Below are 15386 nucleotides of genomic sequence, written 5' to 3'. Positions count from 1 at the left end.
TATGAATAAAAGTGTCGACAGCTTTTCTGAGAAAGGATTTGAAGGGAGAAGATGGGGGTTGACATCTTAGAAGCTAGGTTGGGTGACGTTGAAAGGGGACGGAGTGTCAAGAGTGGCTGAATTTCCTTAGGGTTTAGAGAGATCTTGCAGCCCAGGCCTTCCAGGTTATCCAGGGGCCTGGTATACTGTATCATCCTCCATACGTAATAAACATAATAACCAGTGCCTGTTTCTCCCTCTGCCACAGTTGCCCTTGTAGAAGGTAAGTGACTGACCTATATCTTAATGGGAGAAGGACAAAGGTCTTATTGATAAGGAAAAAAAAATACAATCTTGCCTTTCCATTGTTAACATTCAGAACATGTGTGTCCCAAGGATCACTTCCTCTTCTGCTGTGCCTGGTTCTTTAAAAAAATTAATTACAAGTGAACAGAGAGTTCTATTAGAACTCGCTGGCAATGCAAAATATTCCTGTAGATATACCATCTTATTCATTTAGCACATGATAATTTTAAGCAGAGGATCTATTTGGAAATTTATTGGAGTTAAGTACAAGCTTTTAAAAGTTTCATCAGGTTCCTAAATCTGTAAACACAGTAAACCAATAGAATTATAAAATTATACAATCCATAAAGAGTCCTTTCAGTTCAGTTCAGTTTAGTTGCTCAGTCGTGTCCGACTTTTTGTGACCCCATGGACTGCAGCATGCCAGGCTTCCCTGTCCATCACCAGCTCCTGGAGTTTGCTCAAACTCATGTCCATAGAGCCGGTGATGCCATCCAACCATCTCATCCTCTGTCGTCCCCTTCTCCTCCTGCCTTCAATCTTTCCCAGCATCAGGGTCTTTTCCGATGAGTCAGTTCTTCACATCAGGTGGCCAAAATATTGGAGTTTCAGCTTCAGCATCAGTCCTTCCAAGGAATATTCAGGACTGATTTCCTCTAGGATTAACTGGTTTGATCTCCTTGCAGTTCAAGGGACTCTCAAGAGTCTTCTCCAACACCACAGTTCAAAAGCATCAAAGAGTCCTTTAGGTGCAACGTATCTTTCAAGACAACTGTGAAAAAGCAAGAGTAACAGAGAAGCACATTGGAGAGAGCATTGTGAGCAGGATATTTTTTTCTTTTGAGCAAAGTATGTTTATTGAAGTATATTTTCTAGAAAATATTACAGGTTCTGTAATTGAAAACTTATGCCAGTATTCTGGAAGGCAGGATTTTCATTGTAACAGGATTATAGAAAGGACATTTAGTATTGAAAATGTAACCTTTCTTTTTTTCTATTTTTGAGTAATAATTGTCAAAGATTATAATTGTACAATATTAAGAAGTATAGAACAAAACACAATTAGTTTAGCTTTTCTGTACGTGTGAACCTCAGTTCTGTCATAGGAGGTATCAGCCTCTATGTGAAAACTCTTCTTAGAGTAAAAATATTTTTGAGTAGTGCTTAAATCTTGTTTCTGGGGCACAGACTCTGGTAGCATGAGAAGAGGGGTTCAGCGCTGAATTAACTGGAGTTACTGTTAATGCTGAAATAAGTCTGAGGAGAACGCTGTTGGAAGTTTAAAGGATATGAATTTAACAATTTGTTTTTTACTTTTTCTGCCTGTAGCTTTTTGTTTTTATTTGTGTGTGTTTTTTAAAAATCTTATCACATATTGCTTATTTAATTATTCAACAAGGGTCTTTGTCAAGTATCATTATCACAATAATACTCCCATCTCAGAGGCCTGTGAGACCTAGATAAGCATTTGGCTTTTTTTTTTTTCCAGCTCCTTCAGGTCTCTTTTTTATATGTCACCTTTATGATGATCAGCACACGTGAATATGTGTTCGTCTTCAAAGGCTAATACAGCCCCCTTTCCAAGAAGATAGGCTACTGTGGTTCTTGTGCCTAGGGCCTTGACTTGTGCCATATTATGCTCACCATCCAAGCCATGATTAATCAAAATAAGGGTAGTTTCCTAAATCAAAGACTGACTAACTCTAAGCTAGGTAGCAATCCAAGAGGGTACCTGGTATAAGAGCACTAGGAGGTCTGTTTGACTGCTAGGAGATTATCCTCAGATTTCTTATTATCCCGTGTATCCTTGCAGAACGTCTCTATCATTTGGGGTAACCAAAACAAGTCTTTAGTCTTTATAACCAGAAAAGGCCTCTCACATGGTGTATAGTGTAAAGTCCTGTAGAAGTTCAGAGGGGTCAGAGTTTAAGGAAGGTGAAGGTGGGATGCCTCACAGAGAATTGACACGTGAGCTGCCACTGAACAAAAGAATACAGTTTAGTCTACAGATGAGGTGGAAATCAGAGTTCATTGTAACCATAAAGCCTAAGAACTACTGGGTTGGCCAAAAAGTTTGTTCAGCTTTTTCAGTAAGATCATGTGGGAAAAACTGAGTCAACTTTTTGGCTAACCCAATACAAGTGTACAAAGAAACAATTTATAAATTTCACTTCACTTGTTGTTAAATATATATTATATACTTAATAGACATGCTTTATTCCATTTAAACAATATTTCAAAAATTATTTTTATATTCTTGAGTTATTTATCATCATTACAAAATCCTATGTGTAGCTTTGACTAGAAATAATACACAAGAGCATTTCTCAACCCATGGTCCAAGAATTTTCAGTGATATGTGAGGTGTTTCAAGTGGCATTAAATGTGGTAATGGAGTTTGTTTCTATTTCCATTTTTTAAAATTCTGTAAGACTAAAGGAAAAGCAACAAAGGGAACCAGAAGAAAACAGGGGAAGAAATATACGAAAGTCAAAGTTTGCAATTCAGAGTATATGCCCTCCTGACTTTCAATCTGAGTTTCATTCTGGAAATGACTGCTTTTTTATTTTTCTCTATTGTGTCTTAATACAGAAAACATGTGATGGCAGGAGTGTGGGGTGGGAGGGACCTGCCTAGGTAACCCTTTCAACGAATATGTGACTCCTCTCATTGTGGTTTTTATGGTGGTCTCTCTACCTGGGATTTCTTCATCTTTCTCCTTTTCCACATGGTAAAGTTATCCTGTGAATTGCAGCTCAAATATTACCTCCTTTTTGAAATGTTTCCTTACTGTTTTTTTGTCTGTGTGTGTGCTTACTCAGCCACGTCTGTCTCTTTGTGACCCCATGAACTGTAGCCTGCCAAGCTCCTTTGTCCATGGGGTTTCCCACGCAAAAATACTGGAGTGGGTTGCCATTCCCTTCTCCAGGGGATCTCACCGAACCGGGGTCTCCTGCATTGCAGGCAGATTCTTAACCGTCTGAGCCACCAGCGGAGCAAGCTACTTTTTTCTTCTATAGTCTCATAACTTTAACCTCTCATACCTTTGATATGTATATGTGTCTGACTCTCCTAGCAGCCTGAACACTTTAAGTGTAGGACTCATTCCCCTTCAATCAGAGGTCCCCAACCTCCAGGATCTAATGCCTGATGATCTGAGAGGTGGAGCTGATTTAATAATAATAGAAATAAGATGCACAATAAATATAATGCGCTTGAGTTATCCTGAAACCATCCCCCCGCCCCCCATACTCCCCTCACCGCCACCCCCACCCCAGTCTGCCCCAATCTGTGGAAAAATTGTTTTCCACAAAACCAGTCCCTGGTGTCCAAAGGCTGGGGACCACTGTCTTAAATACTTTTATCCTTACTCCTTGGTGCTAACTGTTGTCTCTGACACATGGGAGTTGCTCAGCCAATGATTGTTTGATGGATGATAGTAGTGGCAGCTATCAATAACTTGCTCAGAAGTGTGAAAGAGGGGATTCTGCTTCTGACTCTGGTGAAGTGGGACTCCACTAAGACTCCCCCCAAAAATAACTGGAGAATCTAGATGAAATTCTGTAATAATGGTATTTGCAGGCATCAGAGAGCTGTTTAGGCAGCTTATTGACGTGAGCCCACTATCCTGTGTATTACTTTTCCCTTTAGAAGAATTGTCCACATTTTAAGGAGCTAAGAAGAGAGCAGAGTTTTTGGCATTCTCATGGTATTAATGAGACAAAAATTTGAGTTTTTACTTACCAAAGAGGAGGGACGCTAGCTAATCTCCAGGCTTCACTTGGAATCCATGGATATCGGGCCTCACAGAGATTTTAACAGCTCCCTCAGGTGGACTCAACCCTTGATTGTATTTAAATAATCTTCAGTATGCCAGCTGCGTGCCAGGATCCTTTCTAGGGGAGAATGACATCATCTCGAGCCTCTGCAATTTTTTTATTTTAAATATCAAATACCAGATACTGTGAAATTTTTCCTGCACAGTATCTGGTATTTGATATTTTAAAAAGAAAACAAAAACTACCAGGCATAACAAGAAACAGGCCAAAGCTGGGAAAATAAATAAAAACAGACCAATAGATAATCCAGAAATTAGAGTTTTCAAAAATGAACTTTAAAATAGCTGTAATAATTTCGAGAATATTTATAAGGTTGAAAATTTCACCAGAGAGTCAGAATCTATAAAAGTACAAACAAATGGAAGTTGTGTAACTGAGAAATAGCTGACATTATGAACTCAGTAGTTAGGTTTGACAGCAGATTTGTTACAAACTGAAGTAGACTGTATATGTGTGTGTGCTTAGTCGCTCAGAGAAGGCAGTAGCACCCCACTCCAGTGCTCCTGCCTGGAAAATCCCATGGACGGAGGAGCCTGGTGGGCTGCAGTCCTCCGGGTCCCTGAGAGTCAGACGCGACTGAGCAACTTCACTTTCATTTTCATGCACTGGAGAAGGAAATGGCAACCCACTCACTGTTCTTGCCTGGAGAATCCCAGGGACGGGCGAGCCTGGTGGGCTGCCGTCTATGGGGTCACACAGAGTTGGACACGACTGAAGCGACTCAGCAGCAGCAGCTTATTCACTAAGTTGTGTCTGACTCTTGCGACCCCATGGGCTGTAGCCTGCCAGGTTCCTCTGTCCATGGGGTTTCCCAGGCAAAAACAGTGAGTGGGGTGCCATTTCCTTCTCCAGGGATCTTCCCAACCCAGCGATCGAACCCGGGTCTCCTGCGTCTTGTGCATCACAGGCAGATTCTTCACCACTGAGCCACTGGGAAAGCCCAGAGAGTAGGTTAGGACACCATAAAACCGAGATTAGGATAGGGAGTGCCAAAGGCATTAAAATAGGAAGGAACAAAGTGAACATACTGAACATGTGAAATCTAACATATATGTATTTTGAGTCCCAGAAATGGAGGAGAAAGAGAGTGGAAAAGCATCATTGAAAGTGATGATGATGGCCGAGGGCTTTGCGAAAGTGAGCAATGAAAATGAAGCCATAGATTCAACAGTTGTGTTGCATTCTTAGCAGGATTCAAAAAAATACTAGCGATACCACTGTCAAACTACTAAAAATCAAAGACAAAGAAAAGCTTGAAAGCAGCTACCAAAGAGCAGCCATCAGACTGACATTTGATTTCTCAACAGGACTGATAGAAGCCAAAACAGTAAAATTACGTCTTCAATGAAAAATAAGCTTCCTTTCAAGAATTTTTTACTTTCAAAAATATCTAAGTGGGAAGAAAATATAAAGACATTTACAGAAAATCACAAAAGGAGGGAATTTGTAGTAGACCTACCCTTAAAGAAACACTAACGGGGTTTATTCAGGCAGACAGAAAATTATTCAAATAAGTAATTCAAATATATAAGAATGAAGAGCAACAGAGAAGGTAAATATGTGTTTAAACGAACATGCAAAATAGTAATAGAACAATAGCACAAAGAGAGGGAAGTTAAACTATTGTAAGATCCTAGAGTTGTCTAGGAAACAGTAAAAGTACTAATTTATTTTCAGTACTAATAAATCAAGATTGCATGGTGTAATTTTCAGGGTACCCACTATAGGAAAAAAATTAAAGAATATATAATTAATAAGCTAAAAGAAAAATAGAATATAAAATTGTCTAATAATCCAACAAGGGAAGAAAAAGAACATAAATTAAGTAGGACAGATAGAAAACAAACAGTGAAGTGGTAGATATAAACCCAAAGGTGTCAATAACTATATTAAATGTTCATGGAAATAGCCATTCTTTTTTCTATGATAATTTAATATCTCATATCTTTAGCTGTTCATGAAATTCTCATTTTCAAGTTATTTAACAGTGTTTCTCTTTTTCTACATAGACTGCCCTTCATCCACCTGGGTTCAGTTCCAAGACAGTTGTTACATTTTTCTTCAAGAAGCCATCAAAGTTGAAAGCATAGAGGATGTCAGAAATCAGTGTACTAATCATGGTAAGGAGTTTATTCTTTTTTTTTTTTTTTTTCACAGATCAGTAAAGAATGTTCAGTGATTTCTTAAAAAAAAATGGTTTGTTGTGTCTTACTTTTTTACCTTTGGTCCTTGTAACAACTTTTATTCTATAATATGCAAGACAGGCAGTGGAATGAGGGTGAACTCTTGAGTTGGAAGTCAGCTGCTGGAGAACGCTGCTCAAAGCGGAGTGACAAGAGCAGTGTGTATTTGGTGCGAATACTCTGTGTCAGGCACTGTTCTTAAGCACTTAATGCACTTTCACTGGTTTTAATTATTACAGCAAACCTATCAGGAAGTTTATTATTTGCCTTCTTTTATCAAGAGAATAAAACTAGTTCAATAATTTGTTCAAGGTTGAATAGGAAACAATTGGCAGAGCCAAGATTCATACCAGGGATTGTCTGATTTTAGGAACCGTGTTCTTAATCACTCTGTCTTTCTGCCCTGAAAGTACTGTTTCAGGCATGCAGTGTGGGCAGAAGTCAGATCACATGGTATTGTGACACGTGGTGTGGAAGAATCTGTTGTCGTTCAGTCGCTAAGTTGTGTTCCACTCTTTTGTGACCCAGTTTCATTCTCCAGGGGATCTTCCCGACCCGGGGATAGAACCCGAGTCTCCTTCATTGGCAGGGGGATTCTGTATACTGTTAAATAAAAATGAGAAAAAGGCTGTTTGCTACATGATTTGCTCAGCATTCTCTGGGAAATATAATTTCACATTGTGAAATATTTTAAATAAAAATGTCATTTTTTAAAAAGCTGTGCTTGAGTGTTCTTTATATATTTGGCTCTTTGGCCCAAAGTGCATCCTTGTTGAGCCTCTAATTGTGATACTTGTCAGCTCAAACTAAAACTATGGTGTCAATTAACATCTTTTTCAACTGAGATACCTATGATGGTGACATGAGAGTCCTTGATTATTTAAAAGTGCTTTTTATTATTGTGTGAGATCTAAAAATCTTTTGATTATTTCACTAAATTTTCTCTTAAGCATATTCATAACACCAGCATTTAAAAGTACCCTTTACCAGGAGTTCCCCAGCAGTCCAGTGTTTAAGACTCTGTGCTCCCAATGCAGGAGACAGAGGTTCAACCCCTGGTCAGGGAACTAAGATCCCACATACTGCAGGCCATGGCCAAAAAAAATTAAAATGCCCTTTACCTAAAAAACAATTCTGACAACCCACCAATATAACATTTTGGAACAATATCAAATTGCTTTAGGGTACTTTAATTAAAATCATATTCACTTATTATAGAAGGAATAAATATAAGCATAGGAGTTTTAAATCCTAAGACATGCCAATACCACTCAATACATATTTATTGTTTTTCTTAGGAATAAATGTAGGCATAGCAGTTTTAAATCCTATGAAGTGCCATGGAACGCTCAATACATATTTATCATTCTTCTTACTTGCTAAATGGTGTTGAACATTGGCTCTTTGAAGACAAGACATTTCCAACATGCCAGTTTGGTTTTACTCCAAGGAAATGGAATAATAGGAATTTTGCTGGTCTTACAAGATTTTTTAAGTGATGTTTTCTCCCACAACTATTTTCTGTCTCTTTTTAAAAAGCTATATTGGATATACTTAGACAAAAACACAGATTTCAAGAAACAGATTATGTTGGAGGCTCAGAGCCAAGACAAGATGTGTTCTATACTCCTGTTAGTTTGTATGAACCATCATTAGATTGCATTGTCCAGCTTTGATACTTACATTCAACAGTTACGCAACCACATTCACTCCAGAGGCATAGCTTTTACTTGTTGACTGACTTCCTCTGCAGGCAACTAAACGTAGTTAATTGTTTTTGCTATTTTTCTTTAGTAAATGAAGCAAAAGGAAATTGAAAACACCCAGCAACTTTGAGGGTGTCTGATTTTTGATGACTTATTTTGAAGTCTGTTAACTATTTGTTCAAAGCAAAGTAGCCATTTAGGGATTTTAAATTGTTGGATACAAATTTGCTTATAAAGTTGATTTTATGTCTAAATAAAAATGTCTTTATCCCAGTTAAAAATTTATAAATTCTGTTTGTCTTACTTATGTGAATTTTTAAATTTCTTATACATTTTTGATAATGTCATCATTTATTTGATAAATCCTCTATATTTGCTTCCACTATGGAAATACCCATTTTATTGATAAATCAGAAAATTAGCTAAAATTAATACCATTACTTTTTTTGCCTAGGGTAGTGTTTAGAACAGTAGGTGGTTTGTAACTGTAGGTAAACATGAATTCAGTGTTTGCTATATACGAAGAAGGAAAAGAAGAATACAAGGATATTTACATTTAGATTTATGAAGTCTTCACATATTGTAGGACTATACCAAGTCCTATCTTAAACCTATATTTAGGGGTATAGAAACTAAGTGGCTTGTTATTTTTTGGACTGCTGAGAGCTATATTTAGAAATAGGCCCAGTGCTCTGAGCTAATTTAGTTGATGTTACTTTTATTATACTTATTTGGGGTACTGTTATCATTCATATAGGAAAATAACTGTGAGAGCCTAAAATTTTTCTTATTTTGCAACATTTACTCTCTTACATTTACCTTTGATTTAGCTATTTTCTTTATAATAGAACCAATAAGTATTTTCAGTCTTACCTTTTTGTGATTTGTGTATAAGCTATGTTACTAGCAATTAAAAGAATGAAAGACCCAAATTACATCTCAGTAGGTAGCATTACTGGTTATGCACTTTAAAAAAATTCTCTTTTTGCATTCTTTAGGGACTTATGCTGTCATTCATTAAAGAAAATAAGTGTGTCTTTTTTGCCTGACATAGTAATTTAAGTTTGTGCAGTATTTCCTTAAATTGCACTGTTAAAAATCATTCACATTCCATTGGCTGACACAAGGTCAGAGAAAAGAATGAAAATCTCATCTCTGAACACTTAGGCCTAAACTATAACCTAGTTAAATATTTCTCTTGAGAATTTTTTCTAAAATGGCACTTTGGTTACATTTCCTAAATCAGTACAAGTAAATTTGGTACTAGTAGGGTAAAACCAATTAAAAGTGTACGTGACATTTACCACAGGAGGTGATAACAGCTAGAATTGATTAAAAAAAAAAAAATCCTAGAATTTTTAACAATGGAGCCGTGACTGAGAAAGAAAACCTTGCTAAATTCCAGCTTTGGACTAAAGCACTGAGTATTTTAAAGATCAGTCTTATTTTTTCTTTTCTTTTAAAAATTCTTTCCTAATTACACAAATGTACAGTCCCTATATAGAAAAACATATGCAAATATTTTAAAAATAAAAGAAAATTACCCTAAATTGTACCATCCTGACTGAACACACACAAGGAAATGTAATGACTGTTAACAGTTTGCTAAGTATCCTTCTAGATTTCCAAACCCCTAGGCAGATATATTTTAGTAAATGTTTGATACATACATATATCTATGTGCTAACTCACTTCAGTCGTGTCCAACTCTTTGTGACACTATGGACTGTAGCCTGCCAGGCTTCTCTGTCCATGGGGTTCTCTAGGCTGGAGTGGGCTACCATTTTCTACTCCAGGTCATTTTCCTGACCTAGCGATCAAACCTGCATCTCTAACATCTCCTGCATTGGCAGGCAAATTCTTTACCACTAGCACCAGCTGGGAAGCCTATGTTGTGACCCCATGGACTACAGCATGCCAGGCTTCCCTGTTCTTCACTATCTCCCAGAGCTTGCTCAAACTCATGTCCATTGAGCTGGTGGTGCCACCCAACCATCTCATCCTCTGTCGCCTCCTTCTCCTCCTTCCTTCAATCTTTGCCAGCATCAGGGTCTTTTCCAATGAGTCAACTTTTTGTAACAGGTGGCTAAAATATTGGAGCTTCAGTTTCAGCGTCAGTCCTTCCAATGAACATTCAGGGTTGATTTCCTTTAGGATAGACTGATTTGATATCCTTGCTGTCCATGGGACTCTCAAGAGTCTTCTCCAGCACCATACTTTGAAAGCATCAGTTCTTTGATGCTCAGCCTTCTTTATGGTCCCATTCTCACATCATACGTGACTACTATAATATACATTCCATATGTGTGTATGTACATATGCACATATATGTCTCTCTCTCTATATATATATATATATGTAGAGAGAGGGATTATATTAAGCAAACTGTTCCATAATCTGTATTTCACTTAAAAATGTTTCCATAGCAGTAAATATAGAATGTATATTTCCTAATAACTGCATGATACTTCTCTATATGGATATGCCATTGTTCAGTTGCTCAGTCATGTCTGACTCTTTGTGACCCCTCGGATTGCAGCACACCAGACTTTCCTGTCCTTCACCATCTCCTGGGGCTTGCTAAAACTCATGTCCATTGAGTCAGTGATGCCATCCAACCATCTCATCCTCTGGCGTTCCCTTCTCCTGCCTTCAATCTTTCCCAGCATCAGGGTCTTTTCCAGTGAGTCAGCTCTTCACATCAGATGGCCTAAGTATTGGAGCTGCAGCTTCAGCATCAGTCCTTCTAATGAACATTCAGGATTGATTTCCTTTCCTAAACTAGGACTGACTAGTTTAATCTCCTTGCTGTCCAAGTGTCTCTCAAGAGTCTTCTCCAACACCACACTTCCAAAGCATCAATTCTTCAGATATGCCATTATTGATTTAATTCTCTAATATTGGTTATTATTTCCAATCTTCTAGTGTCATAAATGTGATGAACATTAACCACTGTGCCTATCTGAGCAGAACCAGTGATTGTCTTAGCATAAATTGTTCAGGATTGCTGGGTCAAAGATGTATACTTTTATGTAGGGCTTTATGTAGCCCTATACTTTATGTAGACCTTTTATGTAGGCCTTCTTGCAAAATTGTATCCAAAAAGGTTTTTAACTAATTTTTCTCCAACTATCCACTTATGAGTTCCTATCTTTCTGCACTCTAAGTCAGCACTGTTTAATCTACACTTCTGAAACTGCTTATTTTAATTTTCACTCTTTTACTAGTGAAATTGCATATTCAGACATCCATTGTGGTATATTTCCCTTTGTGAGGATGAATTTTTTTTTAAGTACAGTCAATGTACAATATTAAGCAAGTTTTAATTCCATTTGTTACTATATCAGCTATATCCAATGTTGTACAGTATGTCCTTGTACCTTATTTTATACATAATAGTACCTCTTAATCCCTACCCCTATATTGCCCGTGACCCTTTCCTTCTCCCTACTGTCAACCACTAGTTTTGTTCTCTATGTCTATTGCCTTTTAAATAGTCTGAGACAATGTTTTTCCCCTTTTTTATTCTTAATAAAGCTAGTCTGCCTAGTTTGTGATTTTCTTCTTTAACATAATATGGTATGTTTGGGGAGAGATTTTAAGTCCTATAATTTTCTTTTTCTTACAGTTAATTTATTTTTTAAGCTTCATTTAAAAGATGTAAAAGTAATCATCTGATATACATTTCTTACCACATCATGAGCTAAAAACACTTTCTTATCTCTAGTTATCTGTTAATTACCAAAAAATTATGAATTTTGAGTCATCATAAATAGCCTAGTAAGTGTCCTATAATTCTCAGTGGCAACATCAGTGCCACCTGGGAACTGGTTCGGAATGTAAATTCTCAGGCTCCATGTTCCTCCAACTAGATCAGAAACTCTGGTGTAGGACCTAACACTTCTAACAAGCCCTCTGTAGGTGATTCTGAAAATGAAAGTGTTAGTTGCTCAGTCATGTCCGACTCTTTGCCACTCCATTGACTGCAGCCTGCCCTGCTCCTCTGTGCATGGAATTCTCCAAGGAAGGATACTGGAGTGGGTTGCCATTCCCTTCTCCAGGGGATCTTCCTGACCCAAGGATCAAATCCACGTCTCTTGCCTTGCCACAGATTCTTTACCAGGGAAGCCCCCTAGGTGATTCTGGTGCACACTATAGTTGTGCTTCTGATAGTTTAGTTGGTAAAGAACCTGCCTGCAATGTGGGAGACCCCGTTTTGATCCCTGGGTTGGGAAGATCCCTTGGAGAAGGGAAAGGCTACCCACTCCAGTATTCTGACCAGAGTCCATGGGGTCCCAAAGAGATGGATGCAACTGAGTTACTTTCACTTTTACAGTTGGAGAGCCACTGATCCAAGACAGCATTCTGAAGTTTTCAGGAGTCTTTTTTTAAGTCAGGATAATTTGGTAAGAATTTGATAGTAGAAAAGTGAAAGTGAAGTCGCTCAGTCGTGTCCAACTCTTTGCGACCCCGTGGACTGTAGCCTACAGTAGGGAAGCCCAAGAGAAGAAGCCCAATAGTAGAAAAGACTTCCTTCTCTCTCTATGTAGTATTTGAATTAGTTGTAGTATCCAAAACTTCCACGATAACTTTAAAAATGTATAGGATCAATGACTTCTCCTTGGAAAATTAAGAAAATTTAAACTTGTAAAATTACCGAGACTGGGAAGTCATGTTTCTTAGGAACATTTTGATGCTAATTGCTCACTTAGCTGAGTATAGCTGAAAGGATGTATATTCCCCCGAGTTAGATGTACCTTCCCCACTAGATTTCTGGTTGCTATAAGCTTTGATGTCTTTCATTATTTTCACTTACAAAAAATCATACAATATCATGAGAGAAACTAAATCCATTAGTGTTTTCTAAGTAGTATCCAATTAAGACAGTGGAAAGTTTTTTTTAATTTGTAAGAGCATCTTTCTTGGGTTAAGAAATAAGATTAAATATATCTGGGAAAAAGTGAAGTGCTCATATTTTATAGTGTATGTAGAATGTAGATTAAAACAATAATAAAATATGAGACATTAAGATATATATATATATATATATATATATATATATATATATATATATATATATATATGACTGCTGCTCTTGAACCAGGTGAGAGTCTCCCAGGAAAAATCAGCTATCCATTGAGAACAAGAAACAAGGACCTCCTCTATCACTTTCCCTAAGCAGGAGTTTTCTAAGGATGACCACAGCAGAAAATATAGGAAGGGGTAGGCTTCAGGCAGCAGGCACATAGTGGTCAGTTAAGTGAGGCAGGTCAGTAACTGCCTGTTACTTGAACTTCATTAGGTCTTGGGACTTTTCAGCTCTCTTCAGTAGTGTCAGAGCTGCTGCTCCCTATAAATGTGAATTGAGGGCAGGAGGGGCCATGAAGACTAGAGAAAGGGATAGTAAAAAGTTGAGAATTGCAGGAAGTATGTTTTCCCACTTAAGCCTTCCCCTGATTTTCCGTTTCCATGTTGAGATTACTAACCCTAGGTGAATGAAATAAAGGTATGATTCAGTTTATCATATTATCATTTTATTTTTCTCATGAGTCGATTGTTTTTTCAGGAATGTGCATCACATTTCCAAGCTAATTTTTTTTTTAAAAGGGTGTAAGAGTATATGTGGGGCTTGTCAGATGGCTCAGTGGTAAAGAATCCACCTGCAATGCAGGAGACAGATGTGGGTTCAATCCCTGGGTTGAGAATATCCCCTGAAGAAGGAAATGGCAACTCACTTCCAGTTTTCTTGCCTCAAAAATTCCATGGACAGAGAAGCCTGGTAGGCTAGTCCATGGGGTTGCAAAAGGTTGGAGACGACTTAGCGACCCAACGACAATAACAAAAGTATATGTGGTATAGTAACGTATAATCTGTATATGCTTCATGTGACTTTCATTGATTTGGAGAACATGCTGACTTCCTCTCCCTAAAATAATTTCAGGAGCAGACATGATAAGCATACATAATGAAGAAGAAAATGCTTTTATACTGGATACTTTGAAAAAGCAATGGAAAGACCCAGCTGATATCTTATTAGGCATGTTTTTTGACACAGATGGTAAGTGATATTTACACTTACGTTCTCTCTTAATGTTAGTAATAACTTTTAGATGCTTCATGTCTCTAGTTCAAGTTGGTATTTCCTGCAGCTTCCAGGTACTGTATTTTCAGTATGTGCTCATGTACCACAGCTTTTCACTGAACAGCTCGATGTGTGTCCCATATGAGAGCTAAAGTTGATTCTTTCATCTGGATTAAAATATGATTCTAGACTCTATTTCTGTAATATGGTAGAATAATATTGGTAGTATTAACAATAGGATAGAAAACTATCAAGGTAATATTATAGAAATGTATTTATTGTCACTACTGAAAATAAAAAGTATATATTTTCAAAATCAAATGCAATTACTAAGGTTACCATTAATATTCTACCTATTGATTATTTCTCCATGAAAATTGTTTAATAAAAAATGGGATCTTTTTCAGAACCTTCTTGAACTAGAATCTCTGGTCTGTGTATAGGATATATTCTTCCAATTTAAGTCCTACAATCAAAAGTTTAGATCAAACATACCTTAGTAACTTCCCACCTTTAAATCTAGACCCAAGAAATCCCTGGTGGTCCAGTGGTTAGGACTCCACGCTTTCAATGCTGAGCTCCTGGGTTCAATCCCCTGGTCAGGGAATGGAGATCCCACAATCCATAATCAAAAAATAAAAATAAAGCTAGACCCTTTGACTTTAACATTTTATACTGTCATAATGTTAAAATATTCCTTAACTGACAGATGCCAGTTTCAAGTGGTTTGATAACTCAAATATGACATTTAATAAGTGGTCAGACCAAGAAGATGGCGAGGAGCTAGTTGACACCTGTGCCTTTTTGCACACCAAGACAGGTGATTGGAAAAAAGGAAATTGTGAAGTTTCTTCTGTGGAAGGAACCCTTTGTAAAGCAGCTAGTAAGTATAACTGAAGGCCTTTTTCCATTCTAAGGGTGGGGAAAGCAGGGCTCGTTTTTAAATAACTTTTGAGTTGTGTGCCTCAATAAATACAGGAAGTAAGATTTCAGATGATGATTAGGTTGGTTTGCACCCAAGACTCTTGGAAGGCAAATATGTAATCCTATTACATTAGAGGTAGGACCAGACTATGTGAATCAGGCATTCTCTGCTTATTCTTAGAGCTAGTAAGTCAAAATTTTCTTATGCTGTTCAAAGGAATTATCATAGCTTCTTTGATGTGATTTGATTAAACAGTGTAAGTGGTGAAGAATAATGGTTAATTCCAAAATTCTAGTTAGTTTACAAAGAATTTTGATTCAGTACAAGGACTTCCTTGATTAGGCAAAGAAAAATTATATCATAGTT

At 37.3% G+C, this 15386-nt stretch overlaps 1 protein-coding gene and 1 long non-coding RNA gene across 3 annotated transcripts in view; one reads left to right on the top strand and one right to left on the bottom strand.

Moving 5' to 3' along the window:
• LOC102168948 (CD302 antigen) overlaps nt 1-15386 on the top strand; it is a 119533-nt gene that overhangs the window by 98453 nt on the left and 5694 nt on the right. For both annotated transcript variants that reach the window (XM_018063553.1, XM_018063546.1), the window contains 3 exons: nt 6134-6244; nt 13955-14071; nt 14805-14978. In XM_018063553.1, the coding sequence (XP_017919042.1) occupies nt 6134-6244; nt 13955-14071; nt 14805-14978 (402 nt within the window). The remainder of the gene's footprint in view (nt 1-6133; nt 6245-13954; nt 14072-14804; nt 14979-15386) is intronic.
• Nucleotides 948-9751, bottom strand: LOC106502882. Its single transcript, XR_001296558.2, has 3 exons — nt 6658-9751; nt 4030-4181; nt 948-1057 (listed from the first exon to the last, which is right to left on the bottom strand). It is a non-coding gene; the product is annotated as an uncharacterized LOC106502882 (long non-coding RNA).

Source organism: Capra hircus, chromosome 2 (genome assembly GCF_001704415.2).
Source record: "Capra hircus breed San Clemente chromosome 2, ASM170441v1, whole genome shotgun sequence".
In the NCBI taxonomy this organism is placed as follows: Eukaryota; Metazoa; Chordata; class Mammalia; order Artiodactyla; family Bovidae; genus Capra; species Capra hircus.
This window is presented reverse-complemented; position numbering and strand designations above follow the sequence as displayed.